At 35.7% G+C, this 26,895-nt stretch overlaps 2 protein-coding genes and 2 long non-coding RNA genes across 4 annotated transcripts; 3 read left to right on the forward strand and 1 right to left on the reverse strand.

Annotated features, from left to right (window-relative positions):
* Window positions 1–11,024: 11,024 nt before the first annotated feature.
* Window positions 11,025–17,929, reverse strand: LOC120780324. The gene is made up of 3 exons (XR_005705862.1): window positions 16,563–17,929; window positions 11,449–11,581; window positions 11,025–11,374 (listed from the first exon to the last, which is right to left on the reverse strand). It is a non-coding gene; the product is annotated as an uncharacterized LOC120780324 (long non-coding RNA).
* LOC120780323 lies at window positions 11,815–21,082 on the forward strand. The gene is made up of 3 exons (XR_005705861.1): window positions 11,815–11,898; window positions 20,247–20,539; window positions 20,599–21,082. It is a non-coding gene; the product is annotated as an uncharacterized LOC120780323 (long non-coding RNA).
* Window positions 13,196–17,008, forward strand: LOC120780322 (DNA replication licensing factor Mcm3). Its single transcript, XM_040112613.1, has 5 exons — window positions 13,196–13,747; window positions 13,798–14,809; window positions 14,868–15,016; window positions 15,073–15,157; window positions 15,214–17,008. Exons 1-5 carry the CDS (start codon window positions 13,404–13,406, stop codon window positions 16,090–16,092), a joined length of 2,469 nt encoding a protein of 822 aa, XP_039968547.1. The 5' UTR covers window positions 13,196–13,403; the 3' UTR covers window positions 16,093–17,008.
* Window positions 21,083–25,748: 4,666 nt separating the features above from the next.
* LOC120780364 lies at window positions 25,749–26,630 on the forward strand. The gene is made up of 3 exons (XM_040112654.1): window positions 25,749–25,826; window positions 25,890–26,282; window positions 26,562–26,630. The coding sequence occupies exons 1-3, from the start codon at window positions 25,749–25,751 to the stop codon at window positions 26,628–26,630; spliced, it is 540 nt and encodes a 179-aa protein (XP_039968588.1).
* The last annotated feature ends 265 nt before the right edge of the window (window positions 26,631–26,895 follow it).

The following is a 26,895-nucleotide window of genomic DNA, read 5'->3' on the forward strand; positions in this document are numbered from 1 at the left end:
ACATATGTACATATGGAGCAGTGGCTGCACATTATATTACTGATAAACGATAATATTATATTATATAAAATAATAGATGCGTATGAAAATTTAAATGAGGAAATGTGATTTACATTTTTATAATATTGTTGTAATAATTAATTTTTTTATTGTATTATTATAGTATCTCATGTACAGCATATTTAAAAACAACATGAAATAATATTATATTATCAAAAATTTGAAATATTTAAAAAAATAACTCTTGTTCGCACATTAACTAGAAAATAGAAATAGAACTTTTGAAAATAGCACAATTTAATTAGAATGTTATCAGTTTTGCATGTATTCATAAAAATACGCAAAATGATGATCATATGAATTAATATGAATGCAAGTAAACGTATAAAACTACAAGCAAAATGCCAACATACGTCTGTAATTACAATGTGTATTTCTGATCATAATTTTCATTCAATGCACACCTCTGTTCACGCGATACGCTAACCGCATTTTGTTAGCTTTTGACAGTTCCACGGTTGTCCGTAGTTGGACCTTCTCTATGATATGCCCTCTCTGCCCATATACATATACACGTAAATAACATTTGTAAATATCTGAGATGTCAGAAACTAATAGCCCTGACAGACGAGCAAAATTAATGCGTATTAAGCAAAGCTTAACCAAAGAATATGTGGCAACCCCAAAGTAATGTGGCAATCCTAAAGTAATGTGGCAACCCCAAGTGCAATTCTGCAAAAAGCATAGATATGGCAACCCAAAAACTGGATAAGCTGTTAGCTTGACGAACCGCCATTTTTTCTTCTTCTTGGCGTATCATCCCGACTCCAAGTACGTTTCATCATTTTCACTCTCCATTTCGTTTTTAATTCAATCATCAACTTTATATCAGTTTTATATATTAAAATAAATCTAAAATTATTGTGGACATCCCACATATTGGTGACCCCGACGTGATAGAAAAATGACGGAAGAAGAAGCGGTAAGCCAGGGAATACAAAATTTGCAGGATCGGGGCCAATTGGCAGAGGACATCCAAACCCGCAACGTGGAAGTGGCCAAAGTTTCCATCAGGATCCCACCGTTTTGGCACGCAAAGCCAGAACTGTGGATGGCGCAGGACGAGTCGCAATTCATTGCGGCAGGTATAACGAGCGACAAAACAAAGTACCACACCGTCGTGGCCGCGATCGAAAGCAACGTGCTAGCCCAAATAAGCGACATAATTCTTAATCCACCGAACAGTGAACTGTATACCACGCTAAAAAATCGTATAATAACACAATTCGCGGACTCGGAGCAAAAACGAGTAAAAAAGCTACTGCAGGAACAATAGCTCGGTGATATGCGTCCATCACAGCTCTTGCGCAAAATGCAAAGTCTAGCCGTCAGCGAGATCAACGATAATATACTAAAGTCCATTTGGATGAGTCGGTTACCTTCCAACATGCGACTAATAATTTCCATTAGCAACGAACCGCTCGACAAAGTTGCCCTGCTCGCGGACAAAATAAGTGCGGTTAGCGACACCCCACAAGTACACGTGTTCGAAACTCCAGATACAGCAATACGCAATCAATCCAGCATCGAGCAGCAGTTAGCCGAAATCACGAAAAAGATAGCCTCAATAAAGGCGAACATAAATCGTCGGCCTAGAAGTCGCAGCAGAAGCCGTCCTCCGTCACGTTCCGGTATGCAAAACAACAATTCGAGTGGTTTGTGCTGGTGTCATTACAAATTTTGTAACGATGCCAAAAAATGTCGTAGCCCTTGCGCAAAAAAGTTAAACTAATTAGTCTGTCATCAATGGCGGTCGACGACAGGCTCAACGATAAAAACCGCCGCTTAATCGTTCGAGAGAAAAAATCCGCAATAAACTTAATCATCGACACGGGAGCTGAAGTCAGCGTAGTTACACCGACGCAACAACAACGTAGATGCCCGGACAAAAACATCTGTGTCTACGCCGCCAATATTCCTGGAAGTTCATCATGGCTGACGTGTCACAAGCCATCATCGGAGCTGATTTTCTATCGCATTTCAACTTAGCAGTCAACCTACGACAACGCAAACTCATCGACGACGTCACAAACACCAGCAAACTGTGTTCAATACGAGTATCAACAAATAAAAAGGTAGTTCCCAATTTATCTTACACCAAAGATTATCAGCCGTTCCACGATTTATTCAGGGAATTCGAAGACCAGTCAAAACACCACAACACTTTGTCACGCACCATATCGTCACCAAAGGACCACCAGTCTTCTCTAAACCGAGACGCTTATCTCCCGAGAAGTTAGAAGTCGCAAAAGCCGAGATACAACTCTTGCTGAACGCAGGCATATGTCGTCCATCGCGCAGCCCATGGGCAAGCCCGCTGCACATGACAAAGAAGAAAAACGGCGAGTGGAGGCCTTGTGGGGATTTCAGGCGACTGAACGTCGTCACCGGGCCTGACAGGTACCCCCTGTCACACCTGCACGATTTCACTCATTCCCTGCATGGTTGCAAAATTTTTTCCACACTTGATCTGCGTCGGGCCTTCCACCAGATTCCTGTGGAGCCGAACGACATACCAAAGACTGCAATGACAACGCCATTCGGCATGTTTGAATTTCCGTTCATGTGCTTTGGTTTGAGGAATGCCAGTCAAACGTTCCAAAGATTCATGGATCACATCTTCCGCGAATACGACTTCGCCTGGCCATACCTCGATGATATTTTGATATCGACGAAGGATATGAATCAACATCGTCATCATCTACAGTTAGTATTTAAAAAACTACGCGAGTACGGCCTTGTTAACAACCGTTCGAAATGCACAGTAGGTCGGTCGCAAGTTAAATTTTTAGGTTTCAAAATAAACAGCAATGGAATTTCACCCCCAGAAGAACGAGTACGGGCAATTCAAAATTTCAACCTACCTTCGAGAGTATGTGATTTGTGACGCTTTCTCGGTATGGTAAACTTTTTTCGCAGATTCTTGCCTTGCGCCGCAGAAAGGCAAATGACATTATTCAACCTCATAAAAGGGAACAAGAAAAACGACACATCGCCAGTTGATTGGACAGTTGAATCAAAGGAGGCATTTCAACAGTGCAAAAACGACTTATGCAAAGCAACTTTACTCGCTTACCCAAAACACAGGGCGCAACTCAGTTGGACGGTGGATGCATCTGGAGCTGCGGTAGGAGCTGTACTACAACAACACGACAACGACCAGTGGCAACCACTAGGTTTTTATTCCGAACGCCTTACTGAAACACAAACAAGATACAGCACTTACGATCATGAACTATTAGCGGCATACAAAGCAGTCAAATATTTTCAACATATGCTAGAAGGAAGAGAATTTTTCATCCTCACCGACCACAAGCCATTGCAGTATGTGTTCCAGCAAAAGCTTGAAATGGCATCTTCGCGTCAAATGCGTTATTCGGAATTTATCGCACAATTCACAACAGACATTCGGTACATCCCCGGAAGAGAAAACGTAGTAACTGATGCAATGTCACGTATTGACGCCATACATACTCCAAGCACCATCGACTTCGTCAAACTTGCGGAGAGTCAAAAGTCTGACCCAGAGCTCAAAAACTTACAAGACTCGAATACCAGCCTATTAATCAAACCTTTCACGATTCCAGGCGCCGCTGTAAACATCTTTTGTGACGTAAGCAGCAGCCAAGTCCGACCGTACTTAACACCTTCGTTTCGTAGAACAGCTTTCGACTCCATACATAGCATGGCACACACCGGCGCCGCTAAAACAACTAAATTGATTGCAGAAAAATTTGTATGGCCTAGTCTCCGAAAAGATTGCCGCTTATGGTCCAGGCAGTGCATCCCGTGCCAAAGAGCTAAAGTGCAGCGCCACAACAGAGCACCGTTGTCGACATTCACGTTACCAGAGCAACGATTTGACCACATAAATATGGACATCGTCGGACCATTACCACCTTGCAAGGGTTATCGATACTGTTTGACAATAGTCGATCGTTATTCTCGATGGTTAGAGGCACTCCCGCTCGAAGACATGACGACAGAGACCATTGCTTTCAATTTCTACACGCACTGGATAGCTAGATTTGGAGTACCGAGTAGAGTAACAAACGATCAAGGTAGACAATTTGAATCTACACTATTCCGAGAACTTTCCAGACTTTTAAGCATCAAGCACTTACGTACCACTGCGTATCACCCCGCGTCAAACGGAATTATAGAGCGATGGCACAGATCTTTAAAAGCAGCGATAAAATGCTACATGACAGACAACTGGGTCGAAGTTCTCCCACTCATCCTTCTAGGTTTTCGTTCCTCATGGAGAGATGATTTAAAGGCGACACCCGCAGAGATGGTTTATGGAAATACACTTCGATTACCTGGCCAGTTCTTTGCCGAAAAACATACGCACAATGCCAATGAAGGTGAATTCGTCGAAAATTTACGCATACGCATGCAGTCACAACTCAGCGCAAGTACCATTCGAAGAAAAGAACCTTACACTCAACACCATCAGTCTTCGTGCGAAATGACTCAATTCGTCCACCTCTTCAACCACCATACGAGGGACCATTTCCCGTAGTCGAACGCGGCGACAAACTTTTCAAAGTCAAAATCCGAGGGAAGGACGTAAACATTACCATCGAACGGTTAAAAGCAGCTTTCGTCGCCGAAGATTACCAAACCCCGTCGAATCAAACAGTTCAACACAAAGAGTACCAAACCAAATCTGGTCGTCGAGTACGCTTTCGTCTTCCCGATAGGGGGGAGTGATGTGGCAACCCCAAAGTAATGTGGCAACCCCAAATGCAACTCTGCAAAAAGCATAGATATAGCAACCCAAAACCTGGATAAGCTGTCAGCTTGACGAACCGCCATTTTTCATCATTTTCACTCAGTGATAATCGAGATTTCATTATCCGTCATTTACATATTTTTTTATTTTGCTGCAAAATTAATTAGATTAGATCAATTTGTGTACTTTGAGTATTGAATTGTATTTTCATTTCCTATTGTATATACATATTATACAGAGAAGGCATCAGATGGAATTCAAAATAGCGTTATATTGGAAGAAGGCGTGGTTGTGATCTGATTTCACCCATATTTCGTACATGTCATCAGGGTGTTAAGAAAATATTATATACCGAATTTCATTGAAATCGGTAGAGTAGTTCCTGTTTGGTTGACATAGCTATAGTAGTTTCCGAGATATGTACAAAAAACTTAGTAGGGAGCGGGGCCACTCCCACTTTTCCAAAAAAAATACTTTCAAATATGCCCCCCTTTAAGGCGATGCTTTGTGCCAAATTTCACTTTAATATCTTTCTTTATGGCTTAGTTATGACACTTTATAAGTTTTCGGTTTTCGCCATTTCGTGGGCGTGGCAGTGGGCCGCTTTTGCTCATCTTCGAACTTAACCTTCTTATGGAGCCAAGAAATACGTGTACCAAGTATCATCATGATATCTCAATTTTTACTCAAGTTACAGCTTGCACGGACGGACGGACGGACAGACAGACATCCGGATTTCAACTGTACTCGTCACCCTGATCCCTTTGATATATATAACCCTATATCTGACTCTTTTAGTTTTAGGACTTACAAACAACCGTTATGTGAACAAAACTATAATACTCTCCTTAGCAACTTTGTTGCGAGAGTATAAATATTGTGGACATCCCACAAATATTATTATAACAAGTAAGGAAGGCCTAAGTTCGGGTGTCACCGAATATTTTATACTCTCGCATGATAAAGTGATAATAATATACATATTTTTTTATTTTACTGTAAAATTAATTAGATTAGATCATTTTGTGTACTTTGAGTATTGAATTGTATTTTCATTTTCTAATGTATATATTACACGGAGAAGGCATCAGATGGAATTCAAAATAGCGTTATATTGGAAGAAGGCGTGGTTGTGAACCGATTTCACCCATATTTCGTATATGTCATCAGGGTGTTAAGAAAATATTACATACCGAATTTCATTGAAATCGGTATAGTAGTTCCTGAGATATGATTTTTTGTCCATAAGTGGGCGGCGCCACGCCCATTTTCAATTTAAAAAAAAGCCTGGGTGCAGCTTCTTTCTGCCACTTCTTCCGTAAAATTTAGTGTTTCTGACGTGTTTTGTTAGTCGGTTAACGCACTTTTAGTGATATTCAACATAACCCTTGTATGGGAGGTGGGTGTGGTTAATATCCGATTTCTTCCATTTTTGAACTGTATATGGAAATGCCTGAAGAAACGGCTCTATAGAGTTTGGTTAACATAGCTATAGTAGTTTCCGAGATATGTATAAAAAACTTAGTAGGTGGTGGGGCCACTCCCACTTTTCCGAAAAAATTACGTCCAAATATGCCCCTCCCTAATGCGATCCTTTGTGCCAAATTTCACTTTAATATCTTTATTTATGGCTTAGTTATGACACTTTATAGGTTTTCGGTTTCCGCCAATTTGTGGGCGTGGCAGTGGGCCGATTTTGCCCATCTTCGAACTTAATCTTTTTATGGAGCCAAGAAATCGTGTACCAAGTTTCATCATGATATCTCAATTTTTACTCAAGTTACAGCTTGCACGGACGGACGGACGGACAGAGAGACATCCGGATTTCAACTCTACTCGTCACCCTGATCACTTTGGTATATATATAACCCTATATCTGACTCTTTTAGTTTTAGGACTTACAAACAACCGTTATGTGAACAAAACTATAACACTCTCCTTAGCAACTTTGTTGCGAGAGTATAAAAATGCACGTATGTAATAAGGAAATTATTATTTTTTTCTTGTAAATTTGTTGTATAAGGATATTTTAATTTCCAATACATAACTTTAAGCTTAGTTTTTAAATATATTTTTAAGTTGTTAATTCATTTTAATATTTATCTTAAGTGTGAAAGTTAATAGTAAAATAAAAAGGAATATATTATCAAAATTATTTTTGAAAATGAGTTCAAATGGATTTTTGGGGACTAGTTAAAACTGGGAAAACGGTAACAAATATGCTAACCGACAAATTTGTTATAAGTAACAAATGGACGGTAAATAAAATATCATATCGTGGAAATCAAAGTAAAAATTTGTTTGGTACTGCTAACATATAGGGAAAAAACGCGCTAACATGTTTACATGTATGTATGTTACTGCTAACAAAAAATAATAACACAAATAGAAATTTGAGTAACAAATACTTTTTCATGCATAACACATAGGAAAGCTATGCGCTAAGAAAAGTATTTGTTACCCTTAACAGACTGTAAAGAGATTTAATAATGAGCTTCAAATTTAATACGTTTTTCCAAAAAATTAATATTAGCTTAATATTGTTAATTTGAAAAAAAATTATACAAAATGGATTGGCGAATGAACGAAGTCTTAAATTTAATAAATTTACACAAGCATAAATCAAAATATCATTGCTCATATTAAATTTATTATTTTAATTAATATATAAAATTTAAGCTACAATTATTATAGTCCGAAAATATGAAATCCTTTTTTTTGTAACATATGCATTTATAGAAAAATGTATATTTCCACTTTTTTTCATCCATATAAAAATTTAAACAATTCAAGAGCTCAAAATATGTGTCACATCAGCTCGAACCTACCTACCCGACGCCTTTTCGCAAATGATTATGTTATGATAACAATTGCCCACATACAGATTTGGTAACGGCAATGGCAGTTAGTATGCCACAAACTTTAGCCTGTCGAGATGCCCCGTTAGTATACCATAACCGTGCGATTCTGTAACTTGAGACAGTCTCAAGTTTCTAAATTTGAGATTTTAAGTTAGAGACAATTTTTGAGACTTGAGATGATATTGCTATTCTGTAAAAGCGCCCATACACGAGCACACAAGTGCGTTCGATCGGTATGTGTGCGCTTGCGGTTTATCGTGTATGGGCTTGTTCGCGTACCGATCCATGTTCGCGAAAATGTTTGATTTTTTACGATCGGTGCGCGAACATGTTTATCGTGTATGGCGTTGTCGGCGCACAAAATCTCATTTCTCTCGTGTCGCCGAACAGTGAAGATCGCGGACAATGGCAATTGTTAAGGGGAGAGCCTGCTTTCGAGGCTTCAAAAAATCGATTTTTTTGAGGATTTTTTTGGGAGGGAAAGAAATAATTGATACAAGCGAAATTTCTAGGCTTTATAGTTATATATTTGAACATCTTTCACAAAAAATCTTTTTCTTCATCTTTTTGGATACGAAATCTTTGATATTCTGCCTTTGGGAAGCAATTACCCGATGCATCTCTCATGTACATTTTTCGGACGGCGGGCAGGATGCAGGACGCAATTTCTATCGGAAACAAAAAATTCAAAGAGATTCATATTTTTTATTAATTTATCTTCTAGTTAAACTAAGAAAATTCCAAAAAAAGTGTAAAATTTAAAATTTTATTAAAAATTTAATAAATAGTGGCTTTTGACCAAAAAATGTTGCTTTATGCTGTTTAAAAATATGTTAGAACTAGACTTTTCTTAATATTTTTTTTAGTTTAAATATAAGATAATTTTATGTCAATGATAATAAACTTTGCCCTAATTGCATACGACGTTTAGTTTTTTTTCTATCCTGCCCGCCAATTAAGAATAATCGTAAAAATGAAAAACCGAGAAATCACGCTTCAAAGTTTTCGCTTTTTGCCCAAGCGCTCATACATATACATAGTGTAAGAAAAATAAAAGTTGGAATAACTTATTAACGAAAAACAATGAAATAGATAAAAATGCTACATTAGAAATAAATTCCAAGAAATGTTCCGCTTGCCTGTCGCACATGTTAACTCTGTGAAGAACGAACGCAAAATGGATTTGTGTGTCGTGTATGGGCAAACGAATTCATACCGATCGAAAGCACTTGTGTGCTCGTGTATGGGCACTATAAGTAACAGTCACAAAATCTATTACATTTCATTATTCAGAGATGTTTTTACACTTGAATGAAAATAAATATGTCGATAACAAATATTAAATTTTCTATAACATAGTTAAAAACATAATTATCAATGAAAATAAAAATATATGTTGACTTTGTTTCATAATATTTACGAAATTTATGTAAAATTGGTTTATTTTTAACCTTTTCGTGTTCGAGTTGCTTACAAAATATAAAGAAACGACAATCGATTAATATCTATGATGATCTCTATTCAGTATATTCAAAATGGCAGACAAGAGTTCTTTTTAGTTTTGTGACCTGCTAACTACCAGGTCTCAATATTTTGAGACCAACGCTAGAGACTGTTTAGTGAATAGTAACTAGTCTCAAATTGAGACTTTGCCTCAAAATGTCTCAAATAGAGACTAGAGACTGGTTACAGAATCCCGCTATAAACTTAAGCGTGATGAGATGCGGGGTTAAGTGCTGAACACATTGAGCGCTACAGACTGCAAGCGACATATGTCAAATATTAGAATACACATGTTCTTAAGGACACAGTTATTTTGACAGTTGCACGACTATTGGACTTTTAATATATGGCGAAAATACTTAAATCCTTTTTTATGATCTTATAATATATTAAAACCACTAACTTTTGACGTTTCACTACTAAATAAGGTGAATTAAGCCTGTAAGTTCTCAATTAATAAACGTTTTAAATCATTTGTAATTGAAAATTTATTATTCTATGCATCAAATAGCAAAACGTTTCATGAAATATACATATTTAAATTTCGCATTTTCTTTGATTTTCATTTTTTTTTTTAATTTTTACGAGCGATCTTGAACAGCGGCAACAAATTCCTCTGTTCACATGTATTTTTGGTATAATTTCAATCAGGCCGTTCCAGTCATTCCAATTGCAAAACGTCAAAACCTTACCATTCCAGTTAACTGTCAAAGTTCGGTAGGTTAGCGGTTCTCACATTTCCAGTGACGGGCGAGTTGGTGATCTCTTTATCTCTGACTTCAATATATTTTTATATTTACCAACGACAGTAGAGTTGGCAGTAGAAAGATGAGGTAGAGTGGTGATGCCACTTATATGTAAAATGTAAAATTATTCAAAGCTCTAACAAACCTGACGTTATTTTACAAATAAAAGCATAAAATAGCTCTATTACACCATTTGTAATAACAATTGATAATTTAAAATAAAAACATTTACCTATTTACTTATTTTTTGCATAAAAAATTTCACTTTGAACAAAATATGTAAATTTCAATGAAATGCAAGTTATTAGTATGGCCACAACGAAATTGTATACTTACAAAACGGACAGCTGTGTTGTTTTGTGTACATGCCGGCCATTGTCATGTCGCTGCCTTCTCACAAATGTTCATGTAGTAGGATTCACGACGCCATTTCACTGTCGCGCTGCCATGTCGTGTCGCGATCAATGTGGTCAGCACTTTAGCATACAAATTTGTATGCAATATATTGTATTACATAAACAATAAGTAGTCTCCGCAGGCAACACAGTTAGTATACCATAATTTTTGCCTGTCGACATGCCTCGTAAGAAATATCGGGTCTCCGCAGGCAGTACGTACATCGAAACAGTTAGTATACAAGAATGATAAAAACAAAATTGCGCAATGACGAGTTCAAATTTTGTTCGTTTTGCGCATCTACGTCACGGTTGACCAACGTACAATCAGCTGATTTTCAGTTACTTGTTTTTCTTTGCAATAAGAATCAATTTTGTATTGCAGGCATACAAAAACATGAATATCATCAAAAGTTAACTTAAATATAAATGAATATTAATAAAAGATATCAATATAAGTGAATATTTTATAGTGAACATTTACCTACATATTCATTTCATGGTATTTTCGTTGTATTATTTAATTTTGTATCTTTGCTGTGTTTGTTTCAACTATACACATTTATGCAAATAAAAATTATGAATATTTTGTGACCAACTATCAATTTATTTTCTTATTTAATTTCCTTTTTTGCTGTACATATTTTCAATTAAGTTTTTATTTAAGGAACGAATCCTGAAATACATTCTAGCTCTGAAAAACAATTATTTTACTTTTGCGCTACAATTTACAAAATTACTTAATTCTAAGTGCTTCTGGACGTAATTTGTACATATACATATGCAAATCAGTACCATTTAAGTCGTCAAATACTGCTTGCAAGCCTCTCATATGCTCCATCTTCATATCTATTGGTTATGAGAGTCCTCCTTCATATAGGTGATCCACCCAAGTATAAGACGAACAATTTTCTGAATTGGCACAAATTTCGGGGTTGTTTTCAATAAGTTTGTGGCAGATCTACCCTGCCAAATTTTCAGGCCCGTCGTTGTTGAGAATCTTCAAGTCATCATTTTTTTCAATTGGATCAGCGGAAGTTAGATCAACTGACACACGTTGAAAAATATTGCCTGCAAAAATATAATAAACATACATACATGCGTATAAATAAATGGAATTAATTGTTAGTTAAGATTATTATTACAATTAGGATAAAAAACAGTGGTTTAAACGAGACTCCATCCTTTTCTGCCGTTCATTAGCCTCTGCAGGGGTTAATCTGGTTAACGTGAGAAAAGCGCTAGGTAGCAACTTCGTTAGACTCCGCGAACTTAAACCTGCAAGAGTGTTTGGTTATAAAAGTAAAATTATTTTAATCAAAATGCTATAATTAGTCATTTCAAACTGCAAATTTCTTTCACATTCAAAGGCGCGGGCGAATAATAAGTCAACCGTGACGTCAGCAAGAACAGCTGTCTGAAAGCAAACATGCGCATTGTGCAATCTTGTTTCTATCATTCTTGGTTAGTATACCATAAAATTTAAAAGATACCTGTCTTGCAGGGTTGTAAAGTTTTTCATGTTATTTATCAAAGAAAAAAACATAAAAATCAACAGCGTGGGTCTTACTGATTTAAAACATCAATAGAAATGTGTAAATGAATGTTTGGAAGTATATTTATAACATCATAAAATAGTGTAATTACATATCGTCACCTGAAATGCAAAATAACGTATCATCAAAAAAATTGGAATTGAGTATCTTATTGATTACGAATCACTACTTCAAATTGCATACATAATATTACATATGTCCAACATTTCCAGATTCTGCGCTAATATATGAACCAGTTTTAACCAATATTAAATTTGTTTTCCCCTCTTTTTCCATTTTATTTCGTGTTACATTCACGCCACTGTAAATTTTCGAAAATGTTGTTACGCTATTTTGCATTTTAGGTGACGATATATATTAATTCGGTAAAGGTTCAGGAGAGCGGCTTTTCCGAAAACGTCCACCAATTTTCACGGGAAATGTTTTAAAATTCGTGTTTTTAATTCCAATTTACGAATATATATGGCGCGTTATGTATTTTTTTTGTTTTTTTGCAATAAAAACAATAAAAAATATTACGATTTTGCACTATATTTACGCTATAAATGGCATTACTGTTCGATATTCAATTGACCAATAGTGATCGGGTTCGAAATATCGATACTCTAAATATATCTAAATATATAAGACAACAAGAATTGATAAAAATGAAAGATATATAATAGAAAAATAATAATAATTGGAAAAATAAAAATAAATTAAAATATCGATACTCTCAATATTCGAGACTGATCGAGAATTGGTAAAAATGAGAAATACATAATAGGAAAATTTATAATTCATAATTATTGCAGAAAGAAGAAGAATTTCTCATTTTTACCAATTCTCGATCAGTTTCGAATATTGAGAGTATCGATAATTCGAAAACGATCAGTGCATTAATCAATAGTGGTCATTCGAATTTACGACAGTGATGCCATAATTCGAATATAACCTTGCCATTTTCGTTGAAGTGAGGTGATTGTGAAGATTTTCATTATTTTATAAAAATAACATAAAACCCAATTTCTGTTATTGATTAACTAAACAACATCAATAATTACGTGTATATAATTTATAGAAAGTATAATTTTAACATCTGAAGACGTGTAAAGTGTAAAAGTGAATTTTTCAATTCGGGAAATACGATGTTTTTTGATAAAAACAAAGAAAATATTGGATTTAAAGGCACACGCCAAACATATTCGTAAAGTAGAGTTAAAAACGAGTATTTAAAGCCGCTCTCCTGAACCGTTACCATTAATTCCTCCAAAAATGACATTTTTTATTAAAACAAAAAAGTCTTGATTATAACCGAATGTTTAAGTACAATTTTATAATACTTTTCTGAAAAGCCGCTATTTTGAATAAATACTTGCATGATGTACATATATTGATCGTGTAGAAATCAGTCGCGCAAGTAATAATGTGGCAATTATTATATTGTATAATCTGGTAACACAATAATCGTAAAATTTAAAGCGCGGGAGCTTGGCATATGTTTTGAAGAACGTTGGTGTGGTATTGATTTATTTAACTCAAAGTTTTCATTTATACCAATAATTATGGCGGATGCTGAACATTATATTAGGGACATACAGCGAGAATATGTAGATTTTTTAGATGATGAAGAGGACCAAGGAATTTATTCGGGACTTATTAAGGATATGATTGCTGAGAAGGGGCGGCGACTAATCGTTAACATAAGTGATCTGAAACGCAAAAATCCTCAACGAGCTCAGGGGCTTCTATCAAATGCATGTGATGAGCAATTAGCGTTTGGAAGAGCTCTGAAGGAATACGTTGCAACGGTGGATCCTACCTATGCAAAACAACATGAAGACTTTTTTGTTGGATTTGAAGGCTGTTTTGGGAATCGGCATGTTACTCCCCGTTCCTTAACTTCAATGTAAGATTTTCTATTATTTTAGGCAAAAAAATTGATAAGTTTCATTTTAGCTATTTGGGGAATTTAGTTTGTGTTGAAGGTATTGTCACAAAGGTTTCTTTAATACATCCGAAAGTGGTCCGCAGTATTCACTACTGTCCAGCAACGAAAAAAGTTATGGAAAGGAAATATACAGATTTAACTTCATTTGAAGCAGTTCCCTCCAGCGCTGTCTATCCCACAAAAGATGATGAGGGAAATTTGTTAGAAACTGAGTTTGGGCTATCGGTATATAAAGATCATCAAACTGTTACGATACAAGAAATGCCTGAAAAAGCACCAGCAGGTCAATTACCTAGATCGGTTGATATTATATGTGATGACGATATGGTTGATCGATGCAAACCTGGTGATCGTGTTCAGATAGTGGGAAGTTATCGCTGTCTGCCAGGAAAGTTTGGAGGATATACTTCTGGCACATTCCGTACTGTCTTGCTAGCAAACAATATTTCACTCTTAAGCAAAGATAGTAACATGCTTATTTGCCGTGAAGACATCATCTTATGCAAAAAATTGGCCAAAAATAATGATATTTTTGATTTGTTGGCTAAGAGTTTGGCTCCTTCTATTCATGGACATTCTTTCGTTAAGAGAGCAATTTTATGCCTCTTATTAGGAGGAGTAGAAAAGGTTTTACCGAATGGTACTCGGTTGCGAGGGGACATCAATGTCCTTCTTATTGGAGATCCCAGTGTAGCGAAATCCCAATTATTGAGGTATGTGTTAAATACAGCGCCAAGGGCAATACCAACCACAGGTCGAGGTTCAAGTGGAGTAGGTTTAACGGCAGCTGTTACGACTGATCAAGAAACTGGTGAGCGCAGATTAGAAGCAGGTGCAATGGTTTTAGCCGATAGGGGTGTTGTTTGTATTGACGAATTTGACAAAATGAGTGACATTGATCGTACCGCAATTCACGAAGTCATGGAACAAGGACGTGTTACAATTTCAAAAGCTGGAATACATGCATCTTTAAATGCACGCTGCTCAGTACTAGCGGCCGCAAATCCAGTCTATGGAAGGGTAATAGTGTAAAAATAAAAATCTTTGCAACCAATGTTAAAAAAAAAAATATTTTTAGTATGATCAATATAAAACTCCAATGGAAAATATTGGCCTTCAAGATTCGCTTCTTTCTCGTTTTGATTTACTATTCGTAATGTTGGACGTAATTGATAGCGATATTGACCAAATGATTTCGGATCATGTTGTGCGTATGCACCGTTACCGGTAACATATTTTAGACATTGTTTTGTTTTTGATTAATTTAATTTTGTGTATTTCAGTAATCCAAAGGAAACAGATGGTGAACCTCTTTCAATGGGTAGCTCGTATGCAGATTCCTTATCATTCACTGCAAATTCTGATGAGGTAGCACATATTTTCGTATATAAGAAAAAATATATTAATTTTTCTACAATTCACAGAAAAAAGAAATAGAAATCTTTGAAAAATATGACCCATTGCTTCATGGTAAGTCGAGAAAGCGGCAAGAAAAAATTTTGTCTGTCGATTTTATGCGTAAATATATTCATATTGCAAAATGCATGAAGCCAAAATTAAGCGAACAAGCTTGTGAAGTTATTGCGACGGAGTATTCATCCTTGCGCTCTCAAGAAAATGTGCAATCCGATGTTGCTCGTACTCAACCAGTTACAGCTCGAACATTAGAAACTCTTATACGACTTGCCACAGCACATGCTCGAGCTAGATTGTCAAAAACTGTAACCGCAGATGACGCACAGAGTGCAATAGAATTGGTGCAGTTTGCATATTTTAAGAAAGTCTTAGAAAAAGAAAAAGGTAACAAACGACGACGTGGGGAAGCATCAACTGATGAGGATGAAAACCAGAAATCACCAACCAGGAAAAGTAAACGTACTCGCACAGAAACATTACAAGCGGAAACGGAAAGTGCTGCATATGATACTGATGAAGAAATTGAAGCACCTCAACCGGATGCAGGTGATTTAACACGGCGTGAAACAAGAAAGTCAAATAATACGGGTCGAAAGGTTACAGCAGCTGTTGGTGCGGCCACTCAACGGCACGAACAAAGTACACTTCATACAAGTGAAGATATAACTCCATTTATATCAGATACAAGATTGAGCATATTCAAACATAGTTTGCAACGATTGTTCCGGGAGGCTAGGGAACAGAGTTTATCTCTAGAACGAATTACAAACGCTATCAATGAAAATAATTCTGAACAATTCTCAAGTTCTGAAATTGAAGCTGCCATGCATCAAATGACTGAAGATAATCAAGTAATGGTTGCTGATGGTATCGTTTTCTTAATATAATTTTCTGTAAGAGTATATTCATTCGAACTTTTGTCAAGTTTATATATATTACTCTAGTTTTCAAAGCGGCTGACTTTCATTTGTAATGTTCAATGTTTTGTAAGTTAATCTACCAATATTTTGTTTTACGATAATTAATTTGTTGGGTAGATTAGATATGGTATGATTGGATAACTAGATATAATTTATTTGAACTTATCTTTTTTTGTCATTGAAAATAAATCATTTTATCATTAAAATTAAATTTGCACATGTTTTTATTTCAAGTTTCCATTCAATGCGCTATTACATTTTTCTCCTATCAAGCGCAGAGAGCGCCTAAATTGGATAAAATCGGGTGGAAACACTCCGTATCCTTTCGCTGACGGAAAGTAAAATATAGTTATTAAACTAAATGACCTATAATATAATATCAAAAATACCAAATTTGATTGTAATTCATTCACGATTTCGTCGAATAATGAACTTACTTGTTTTTGAAGACTCGTTTTAAGTGTAATGCTCCATTTTACTAAACTATCAGTTATTGATATATTTTTTAAGGGTTATCAACACTTTACTATATAAATGGCGCAAATTTAAATTTAGCGTAAATTTTGGGACACCCTTTACAAAAAGAACTCATAAAAAAAACTCCATGAGTATAATATTACAATTACTTATTTTAGTTTAGTTTGTTTGTTTAGCTTTCCGCTATATTAGCATACATATTCATAATGTGCGTGTATTTAGACTTAATAATTAAAATATTTTGATTTATACTTTTACAAAATATATATGTACATAAACACTTTTACAAATTTTCTATACACCGTATGTAAGTTTAAGCAATAATAAATGTATATTCAATATCCCCCGGATAATTTTTCTTCAGAAATTGCCTAATTTTAGTGCAATTAACCGGGGAATCAATTAATCTATATTCGTTTAATTGCACAATTAGTTTAAGTACAGGATAATGAAGGATAGAGTCATGTGTAGAAGTTCACGTAAGTGAGGAAAGTCTTCTGATTGCCATTCACTTGGGAGTGGCCAGAAACGATTTTTTTTTGAATGGCATAAGCAGCTCATGAATTTCGGTCTTAGACCAAGTATCTTCTGGGTAGCCTAAAACATCCGTTTGAAGGCGAGCTTAAGTGAGAAGGCGAACAAATGAAACAACAGCCTCGGAAGAGAAACTCCCCTTTTGATGACGACCACAGCAAACGCGTTAAAGATTGCGAATTAAGGTCATGCACCTGAAATATGCGGTATCTTAATTGAGAAGGTGCCGCTGGCCAGCTGGCTGATGTCCTCGTTAAAGTAAAGGCTGACATCACCACTGTCTACGAAATGCGATGGACTTGGAGTCAAACCAAAACCCATTGCAGACGGAGAGCTCGAGTTGCCGCGAGAGACGAGAGTGACCCTTGCGCAGCTTCGTTCTGGATACTGTAGTAGATTAAACTAATACTTATATAGAATAGACCCCGACATATCCAATATCTGTCCTGCGGCAATCGTGCTTGGCGATTTTAGCGCCGGGGTGAGTAAAGAAGGTATCTTTGCCACAACGTTCGGTATATTCAGCTTCCATGATGAAACATTCCCAAATGGGTTGAAGCTGATCGACTCGCTGTGGCCCGGAATATGGTTATCTGTAGTACTAGATTCCAGCGGTGCACGGTGGTTCCTCCCATACGACAAAAATAAAAAAGTCTATGTTTATATACTGGGCTTGTAGCTAAATAAATAGTTGCCTATGCCATCAAAGTTATGTATTTTGAGTTTGTTTTGATTATTTCTAACGGAACTTCTTCAGTGAAGGCAACAAATGTACGGCCTTGCACAGAAATAGTTGATAAAAATAAAAGCGAAAGCAACGGGTACATTCAACTGCAAAAATTTAATTTAAAAAAGTGTGCAAATAAAAATACTGAAAATGGAAATTAAAGTAAATGGTAATAGTATTATTTTTCAGTAATTACAAGTTTTTAAATTGTGCTGTTGTTTTTAGAATAACAAATTTTAATGAAGTGTCTTTTTGATTCAGTTTTGTTGTTCTTTGTTAAATGTATTTGGAGATTTAGTAACTTTGTCAACCGAATGCAATGACCGGATTAGTGTGTAAATGTTGATACAAGTATATAGTTTAAAATAATATTAAGTTCATGTGCAGGGATTTGCAGGTTTCTAAATAAAGTTCATTAAACTAACCTAACTTTTTTTTTTTTTTTTTTGTTTTTTTTTGCGTGTTATTGCATTGGTTTTGCAAGTAATGTCAATAAACAAATGTAGAATTAGTTGTTGTTGTCTCACTCTCTCTCTCTGAGATTTTTATTTTTTAAATTTCTTATCGTAGGAACGTCTCATCAATGCATATTTTCTCGCTCCTATATTTTTGAAATTTGGTGCTCCAAAAATGGATCAAATACGACGAAAGGTCAGGAAGTTTTTGAAGAAGTTTTTGAAGATATAGTCAGAAAAACAGGTTTTGAAGGTGACGAACACCCGTTTGATGATATACTGAAATGTGTAAAATATTTATGCAGACGCATTGGGGTGATGTGGAAACAAAACCATCGCGTAAAGTCAGACGTGTTAAGAAACTACTCGGATTGGCTCTCTTACAAAGAGGTTGTTACCTTAAGTCTCGAAACTCTATCTTTGCCATCTGAAAAAGAAGAAGTAAAAGCGAGTAAACGTGGTCGCCCAACTGCTGATATGTTGAAGTGCACAGAATATTTAAGATCTGGACAGAAAATAAACGTCGAACACAAATTGCAACTGACTATGGTTGATGGAAAAGTATGCAATGCACTAAGTCAAACATCATCTGCTAAGTGTTACATATGCCAAGCCAAATCAAAAGAGATGAAACGATATAGATAAATGTCTACAAAAAGCCGTCCACAAAGAACATTATAAGTTTGGTTTATCACCTTTACATTCACATATTCGATTTTTTGAATATTTCATTCATGTATCGTATAGACTAGATATCAAAAAATGGCAAATTAGGTCGACAGAAGATAAAACTCAATTCATGGAAAAAAAATTGAAGTTAGAAATAAGTTTAGATCAGAAATGGGTTTAATAGTGGACATGCCAAAAACAGGAGGTAGTGGGACGTCAAACGATGGCAACACGGCTAGACGCTTTTTTAATAATGCTGGTTTGGCTTCTCAAATAACGGGCGTTGACGAAGAGCTCATACTAAGATGTGCAGCGTTACTGCAAGCTATGTCATCAGGATATAAAATAAACGCGGACAAATTTAAGCAATTCGCACTTGAAACTGCTAAAGGGCTTGTAGAGAAGTACCCTTGGTTCTATCTTCCACCTTCAGTTCACAAGATCCTAGTGCATGGTTCCGAAGTCATCGAAAGTGCAATAATATCCATTGGAGAACTATCAGAGGAAGCTGCGGAAGCCAAAAACAAGGATATTAAGAGGTATAGGCTTCAAAATACGAGGAAAACTTCTCGAATTGCAACAAATACGGATTTACTTAATATGTTATTGTTGAGCTCAGATCCATTTATTACAGGTCAACGAAAATTGTCATGCAAAAAGAAAAGCGCATTATTAAAAACTACAATAGAATTGTTTGAAGACTAATTACGTAAAGGAATTTTTATTTTTTTTTGCTCAGGTATTTTAACGTTAGAATTATATATGTAGAATATGAAAAGTGGGCGTTATACAATTGCGATTTTTTCAGAATATCGTACTTGCATGAACAGAAATATGCTGTGTATATTGCAAGTCAGTATCTGTATTCTAACTATTTTTGTCGCTATCCTCCATACAAATGGAACCACTGTGCGGTGGCACAATTCCGATTTTTTTGGCGCCGCGATTTGAAGGTACCGTTGGAAATAGGAAGTCCTCCTGATTAAATTCGATGGCGGAAAAAACATTAGAAACCTCAAAAATAACAATATTTCTTCACTATTTAATGAATCTTAATATACATACATGTATGTATAAACCTTCTTCTTCAATCACTCTATCTATTAAAGAAAACCGTATCAAAATACGTTGCGTAGTTTTAAAGATTTAAGCATACAAAGGGACGTAGGGACAGCAAATTTATATTTATTTTATACTATGTATTTATATTGAAATTATTGAGAGACACTTGGTTAACAAATATTTGTAAATCTTTACAGCTCAGGAACCTAAATGGAGTTTGGAGCGACGTGAGTCGTCGGGTCACTTGGTTTGGCGGAAGGAGTCTCCCAGTTCTAAAGTACGTTTTCGTTTTGATGTTGAAGTAATGGAATTTGAGAAACATCCCCATGAAGATATTGAATACAAAAAAGGCGGATATTCTGCTAGTAATATTACTTCAACTATAGCACTCTGTGCTACATGTGTTGCGGCGGTGGCTATTAGCGTTTTTTTACCATGGTATCTTATGGATAAGGCGCTATCAAGGGGTTCATAGTTTTATACTTTTATGGTGCATTTGAATTTTATACATATATTTAATCCTATATTTACACGTCAATATTGTTCTAGACCGAGGGAACGAAAATGTATACACGTTGGCCATTTTATGCGAAGTTATACTTATCGAATCCATTTACGTGAAGAGAAACCCGCTCTGTGTTATCGTGCGATAGAAAATAGGTTGATACACATCATCGGAACAGCATAAATAACAATTTCAATTAAAAATTTCGAACATATAATAAAACTTACCAGATAGAATAAATTTAATGACTCGCAAATTTATATATATGAATTTACGCTTAAATATTTATATGTCAAACATTATAATTAGCATTGTACAAAGATAAGCGCCTTAAAATTAATTAAGAAATATTTAAAAAACATTATTAGAATTTATATTCATTTTAAAACTAGTGAGATTAATCTGTGATCTTAAAAGCATCGCCCAATATCAATATTCACCGATGCTGTAGACTTATTAAATATTGGTATTTTAAGTGCTATATGATTTTCAATAAATAAAATCTTTTATTTACTGTACACAACTTAATAATATATGAAATTTTATTCGACAACTTCTTGTTTAACAACCTTTTGGAAAGAATATGATTAATAAATCAGAAGTTGGCCAAAACTAAGAAAAAAAATCTGAAAAGTAAACGAATAATTGATTTCGAAATACATGATAGATAATAATAAAATATTTATCCACTTGGCACTTAAAGGATCGTCAATGAAATTTTCGAGAAATCGATTTTTTTTGTTGCATTATCGGATACACTATAACAAACATTCTCTCGACTTTTGAAATCGAAATTCAAATTATTAAGGTCGCTAGAAAGAAAACAGAGTGGGGAACGTTGCAACTCCAATCTTTAAACTCAGAATGGTGTTTTTCAAAACGGTTTCCACTCTCACATGAAGAGTTTTAATATGAGTTTATCTAGTTCCAATTTGGAGAGAACATTTTTAACGTTATTCGCTATAGCGCTATGGAAGCTTTTATTTTTTTTTTTTGGAATTTCCCTATTTTTTTTCTACGAAAAACTGTCGAAAAAATGGGCCAAATTCGACACTTTTTGTTTAAACCACCGTCATTTTGCCAAATTAAAAAAAAAACACAAACACAAATCTTATCTGAGTTTGCATTATGAACGCATTTTTTGTTTTAGATTATATTACAATATAGCCATTGGCTAAGTTAAATTACTATAGAACCTTTTAAATACGTGCTATTTATGAATCAATCGAAATATTTTACCAGTTCAACGAGTTCCCATCCTGAATTCAGTGAGTGCGGTCACAAAACGTAGTGAACGCGATTACAGGTAGTGCGAGTATAGTCGAAAAGTGTATTTGCATTTTTTGTCCTTGCATTTTTGTAAACATATTATCGTGTGTAATAAAAAGCGAAAATGCAAAAACAAAACCCCCACATAATGGTTAGTGAGAACGTTGTAAACGTCAGTAACAGCGGAGGCTGGCAAAACACATCAAACCGGTTTGCAATCTTAGACACAAACACACAAAGTGATGATAACAATGCTCGATAAGAATAATAAACAAAACGCAGATTTTCATACCACATGTAAACAAAATTAATAGTGGTAGGGATTGTCATAACCGCACACTACCCTCGCGTTCCAACATAAGTAAATAGTAATTTACTATATTTTTCGACAAACTGGGCAGTAGATTTCTAGCTGGTGATGATTTTAATCGACGACGATGGAGCAGACGTTCCATTGCCCGACCATGAAGAAGTTCGAATAGCAATTACCCGCCTGAAGAACCGAGTTATTCAAACACGGCGGAGCATGCATCAGCTTCTTTGTACAATATGGTCGGAGGAAAGCATGCCCAACGATTGGAATTTAAGTGTGCTATGCCCAATCCATAAAAAAGGAGACCCCACAATCTGCGCCAACTACCGTGGGATAAGCCACCTCAACATCGCATATATGCTTCTATCAAGGGAATTGTGTGAAAGACTAAAGCCCACCGTAAACAAACTAATTGGACGTTATAGGTGTGGCTTTAGACCTTGGCAAATCAACAATGCACCCAGTGTTACCAACTCTCAAAAATATTTATCCCTAAATTTGTGTCAAAAACCCCTAAAATCGCCTTAATTATTGAGTTGTCCCCCTAAAAAATATTTACAGTAGACGCTCTATAAAGTTACGCTTTCGGGAGTAGCGTAATTTTTAAAAACGGACTTTGAGACGAGAGATTTGTAACCAATAGCCAATGATAATGTGAATTTCCTCTCAATTTCTTTGAGTGTATGAAATAGAGTGGGGAACTAATTTGAGGGGAAGGAAACTTTTAAAACCGTAACTTTATAGAGCGTCCACTGTAAATATAGTAAATACATAATGATGTAGAAATAATATGTTGTAATATGTTTCAAAAGTATTTTTATTATAAATTATTTAATATATGAAATATTTCTTCTTCATCTGAAGATTCACATTTTTTGAAATCGTACATATTGACATTAAACAATTTTAACATTTTATTGGATGGATTAAATGTTGTACACGATCCATCATTTCGATTTAATGTAAATCGGACCATCAAGATGCTTTGCAACATTTTAATGGATAGTCTATTCCGCACTAGCGTTTGAAATTGGAACAGTGGCAAATGCTAATCCGAATTTTGAGATATTTTCAGCTGAAGAAGAGGTATTTGTCCATATTCTATTGCTTAATTGGTGAAATATATGAGTTCGCTGAATGTAATTTAATATTGGTTTTATATCGGGTTTGACTTGAGATGTAGCAACACTTGGGTGCAATTCAGCAACAGTTTTCAACAATGATAAATTATCCGGAAGCCTTTTCTGAATCTGCTTGGCCAGAGAACATAAAAAGGTCTTGCATCGTTCTCTGACATCCAACAGATCCTTTTCCTCAAGTTCTTGAGATATGGTATGAAAATCAAAACCAAAATACATTGAAGCTGAATGCATCAGATGTTCCTGGAAATTATATTCTACCAGTTCAGAGTTCACCAATTTTTCCAATTGTGAAGGAACAACAAGTCGTTTAAGCAAATTTTTGTATAACAAAAACAAATCATCAAACAATTTGACAGGTTTAGCATGGTTACTTTGAAAAAGTAAGTTTAGTTGCGTCACATGTTTTAATTCGGTTTGTAAAAAAATCAATAACGCATAATGTCTAAACCCGAAATAAATTTTGAAAAAGTCATAACATGTCAAATATCACCAACACCGCTGACCAGCTCACCCAACTCCAACAACTACCTGTATACCTAACTATATAAAAAAAACCTTTTTTAATTTTATTGAAGAACGAGTACTGCCGTACAGCAGTAGTTAGATGACGCTTATGGTACTCTAATAAAAAATCATAAATATTGAATTGAATTATTTGTCTTGATCATTTATAAATTACAAACATGCAATGAAATCTATTTACTTTTTAGGTCTGGATCTGTTTCCCAAATCTTCGTGTACTTCTGACTGTACGTTTTTTTATTTTTATCGTCCTTCGGCATCTTTAACAAATTTATTTTCGACACACAATACAAACCAAAATTGAAATAACAACTGTCGTAAGAATATTCTTAACTACTTTTTTGGCGGTATCCTATCTGACATAAGCTAATGTCAAACATACCAACATACGCCGCCATATGCACAGGCTATAAAATAACCGCCAGAGGCGCCAGTATTGCCGCCAGTCACCACAGAGTGGTTGTAGAATTACGAACTAGATGTCGTTCTGAGTCGGTAGGTCGAGAAATAAATATTAATGTCTCTTTTGGCTACATTGGTTTACACCACAGCCATTTGTATATTTATCTTATAAAACAAAAAATAATAATGTTATCAATTTAAAAATATTAAGGAGTGAAAAAATCCCTGAAAATACCCCTAAAAATTTTAAACCCCTAAAAAAATCCCATCTCACTTTTTTACCCCCTAAATCTGGGGGGAAACCCCTAAGTTGGGAACACTGAATGTACCAAATCTTGGAAAATACTAGTGAAAGAGAATCGACACTCACCACCTCTTCGTCGATTTCAAAGCTGTTTTTGACAGCACGAAAAGGAGCTGCCTTTATGCCGCAACGTCTGAATTTGGTATCCCCGAAAAAACTAATACTGAAATAAAAAAGGTACCATCCTCTATAAGAGTGTGCAGCTGCTGACGTACTATTCTCCAGAATAGATAAGGAAGCGAAGCAAATGGGGCAAGACGAGGGCATTAAAGACAACAGTCGTCGCAATCGCGACGTGGCTCCCATGTCACTGTTGACAGTCATAATTTCGAAGTCGTAGATAATTTCGTCTATCTTGAAACCAGTATTAACAGCAACAGCTGACATTGTAAGCCTCGAAATCGAACGCAGAATAACTCTTGCCAACAGGTGCTACTTCGGACCAAAATCTATAAGTCATTAATTATTCCCGTACTGCTATATGGTGCAGAGTCATGGACGATGACAACATCTGATGAGGCGACGTTGCGAGCTCTGCGGAAGATTTGTGGCCCTTTGCGCATTGTCCACGGCGCATTCGATGTAACGATGAGCCAGAGGTGGGTGTTTAGGTGTGGTGAGTACGGGGTTGAGTTGTGGTGTCATCAGCCAGTTTTTCCGGGTAGGGGTGGAGGCTTAACTAATTTAAACATGCTGGGCCCCCAGGCGAGTATTATACGTAATGCTATAACGTGTATTTCGGTTTACTGTTGGTGGAGTAGCCTAGGGCGCAGAATACTTGCTGCAAAAGCCGAAAACGGCTTTGGTTTTGAACATATTCCTGTAAGAACTATTTGTGGTCCATTCTTTTTGAAATGAAAAGAAAGTTGAATTTAAGCTGGTATTGTCACCAGCAAAGAGAATGAAGAGCAGCGAGCGCATAGTAAATTCGCCACGAAGTGGCGAAAGAACTAGCGAAAATGAATATTTGGTATTGCCACTTGCGAATTTATAAAATTCGCTTCGCCTCAACTGTCACAATTTGGCGAACGTTTATTTGATTCGAGAAGCTAATTAAAAATGGAGAAAACGTTAGTAAAATTTTAAAAATTTATTTATTGTATTTAATTCACTAAAAATTTAATTATTTTCAGAATAAAACGAACTACTCAAAAGCAATTTGAGGTATTGGTGAAGTTGATGGAAGGAAATCCTGAGTTGGCCAGAGGAATGGCGCCGTTTGGCAACAAAAAAAAAAATAGGATGGAGTTGTGGGAAGCAATTGCTTCAGAGTTAAACAATATCGGTCCTCCAATACGTAGTGGCAGCGAATGGAATAAGGTAAGAATAAACAATTTTGATCGCATATATGTACATATCTGTATTAATTTGTGTATATCTTAGGATTGGTTGGACTATAAGTTAAAAATAAAAAGGAAAATTGCAGATAATCGTAAGGAGATTGCAGCCACAGGTGGAGGACCATACAACCAACCGAGTTTAACGCCATTGGAGCAGGCCGTGGACGAGCTGTTCAGCTTGCAGCAGGCAGTGAATCCAAGCGGAGCCGCATTTGGTAGCACTACACCTGCACCAGCACCTGCATCTGCACATTTAGAAGAAGAACATCTGGAAGATGTCGAGGTGCAGCCTGAGCGGGCTGGAAATGTTAGCATTTCGTCTAGGCAGGCACCTACAAGCAGAGTGAAGGAGCGCGAAAATTTGCGTATGAAGGCTTTGGAGAAACAAGCAGAAACACAAGAAAGCCTTGTCGGTATTCTGCAAAATATTAATTCGGTGTGTAATGAAGTTTCTAGATACAACAGAAAAATTTATGAATTAAAAAAAGAAAAATTGGCGCTGTATAAAATGAAAGAAGAAAGAAAGAAGGAATAAAATATAGAAAAAAATAGGCGACATGAAGAAAAAATTAAAATAAAACTAAAAGAATTGGAATTAAAAAAATTAAAATACTCAAAATAAAAAAACGATTTTCTGCAATTCAAAACTAATTTCAGTTATTTTATTGTAGTTATGTTACATAGTATATATACATATATTTTACATATATTTTAGGGATGCAACTATACTATGACAATGCATTCGCAATTTGTCTTCGGCGATGATCTGCTGCTGTTCCACTGAAGTTTCCTTCAACTGGTTTCAGTGGTACTACCACATCAACAAAAGTTTCTTCTTCAGGATCATTCACATTATATTGTTTGCAAATATTGTGTAAAGCACAACAAACATTTACAATAGCAGTTGCTTTACTAGGAGGATATCGTAGTTTACGTTCACCTAGTATACAACGAAAACGGCATTTCAGCACTCCAATTGTCCGTTCAACTACGTTCCTTGCCTTTGCATGTTTCTTATTAAAATTTGATTCTACTGTTCCTGGTAAAGC

This window comes from Bactrocera tryoni, unplaced genomic scaffold (genome assembly GCF_016617805.1).
Source record: "Bactrocera tryoni isolate S06 unplaced genomic scaffold, CSIRO_BtryS06_freeze2 scaffold_25, whole genome shotgun sequence".
NCBI classification, from domain to species: domain Eukaryota; kingdom Metazoa; phylum Arthropoda; class Insecta; order Diptera; family Tephritidae; genus Bactrocera; species Bactrocera tryoni.

Coding starts and splice junctions, on each gene's coding strand:
- LOC120780322 (XM_040112613.1), top strand. CDS start 13,404: ATGGCGGATGCTGAACATTATATTAGGGACATACAGCGAGAATATGTA. Junction 14,810..14,867: donor CAAATCCAGTCTATGGAAGG/GTAATAGTGTAA, acceptor AAATATTTTTAG/TATGATCAATATAAAACTCC. Junction 15,017..15,072: donor GTGCGTATGCACCGTTACCG/GTAACATATTTT, acceptor TGTGTATTTCAG/TAATCCAAAGGAAACAGATG.
- LOC120780364 (XM_040112654.1), top strand. CDS start 25,749: ATGGAGTTGTGGGAAGCAATTGCTTCAGAGTTAAACAATATCGGTCCT. Junction 25,827..25,889: donor GTGGCAGCGAATGGAATAAG/GTAAGAATAAAC, acceptor TGTATATCTTAG/GATTGGTTGGACTATAAGTT. Junction 26,283..26,561: donor TTCTGCAAAATATTAATTCG/GTGTGTAATGAA, acceptor CATATATTTTAG/GGATGCAACTATACTATGAC.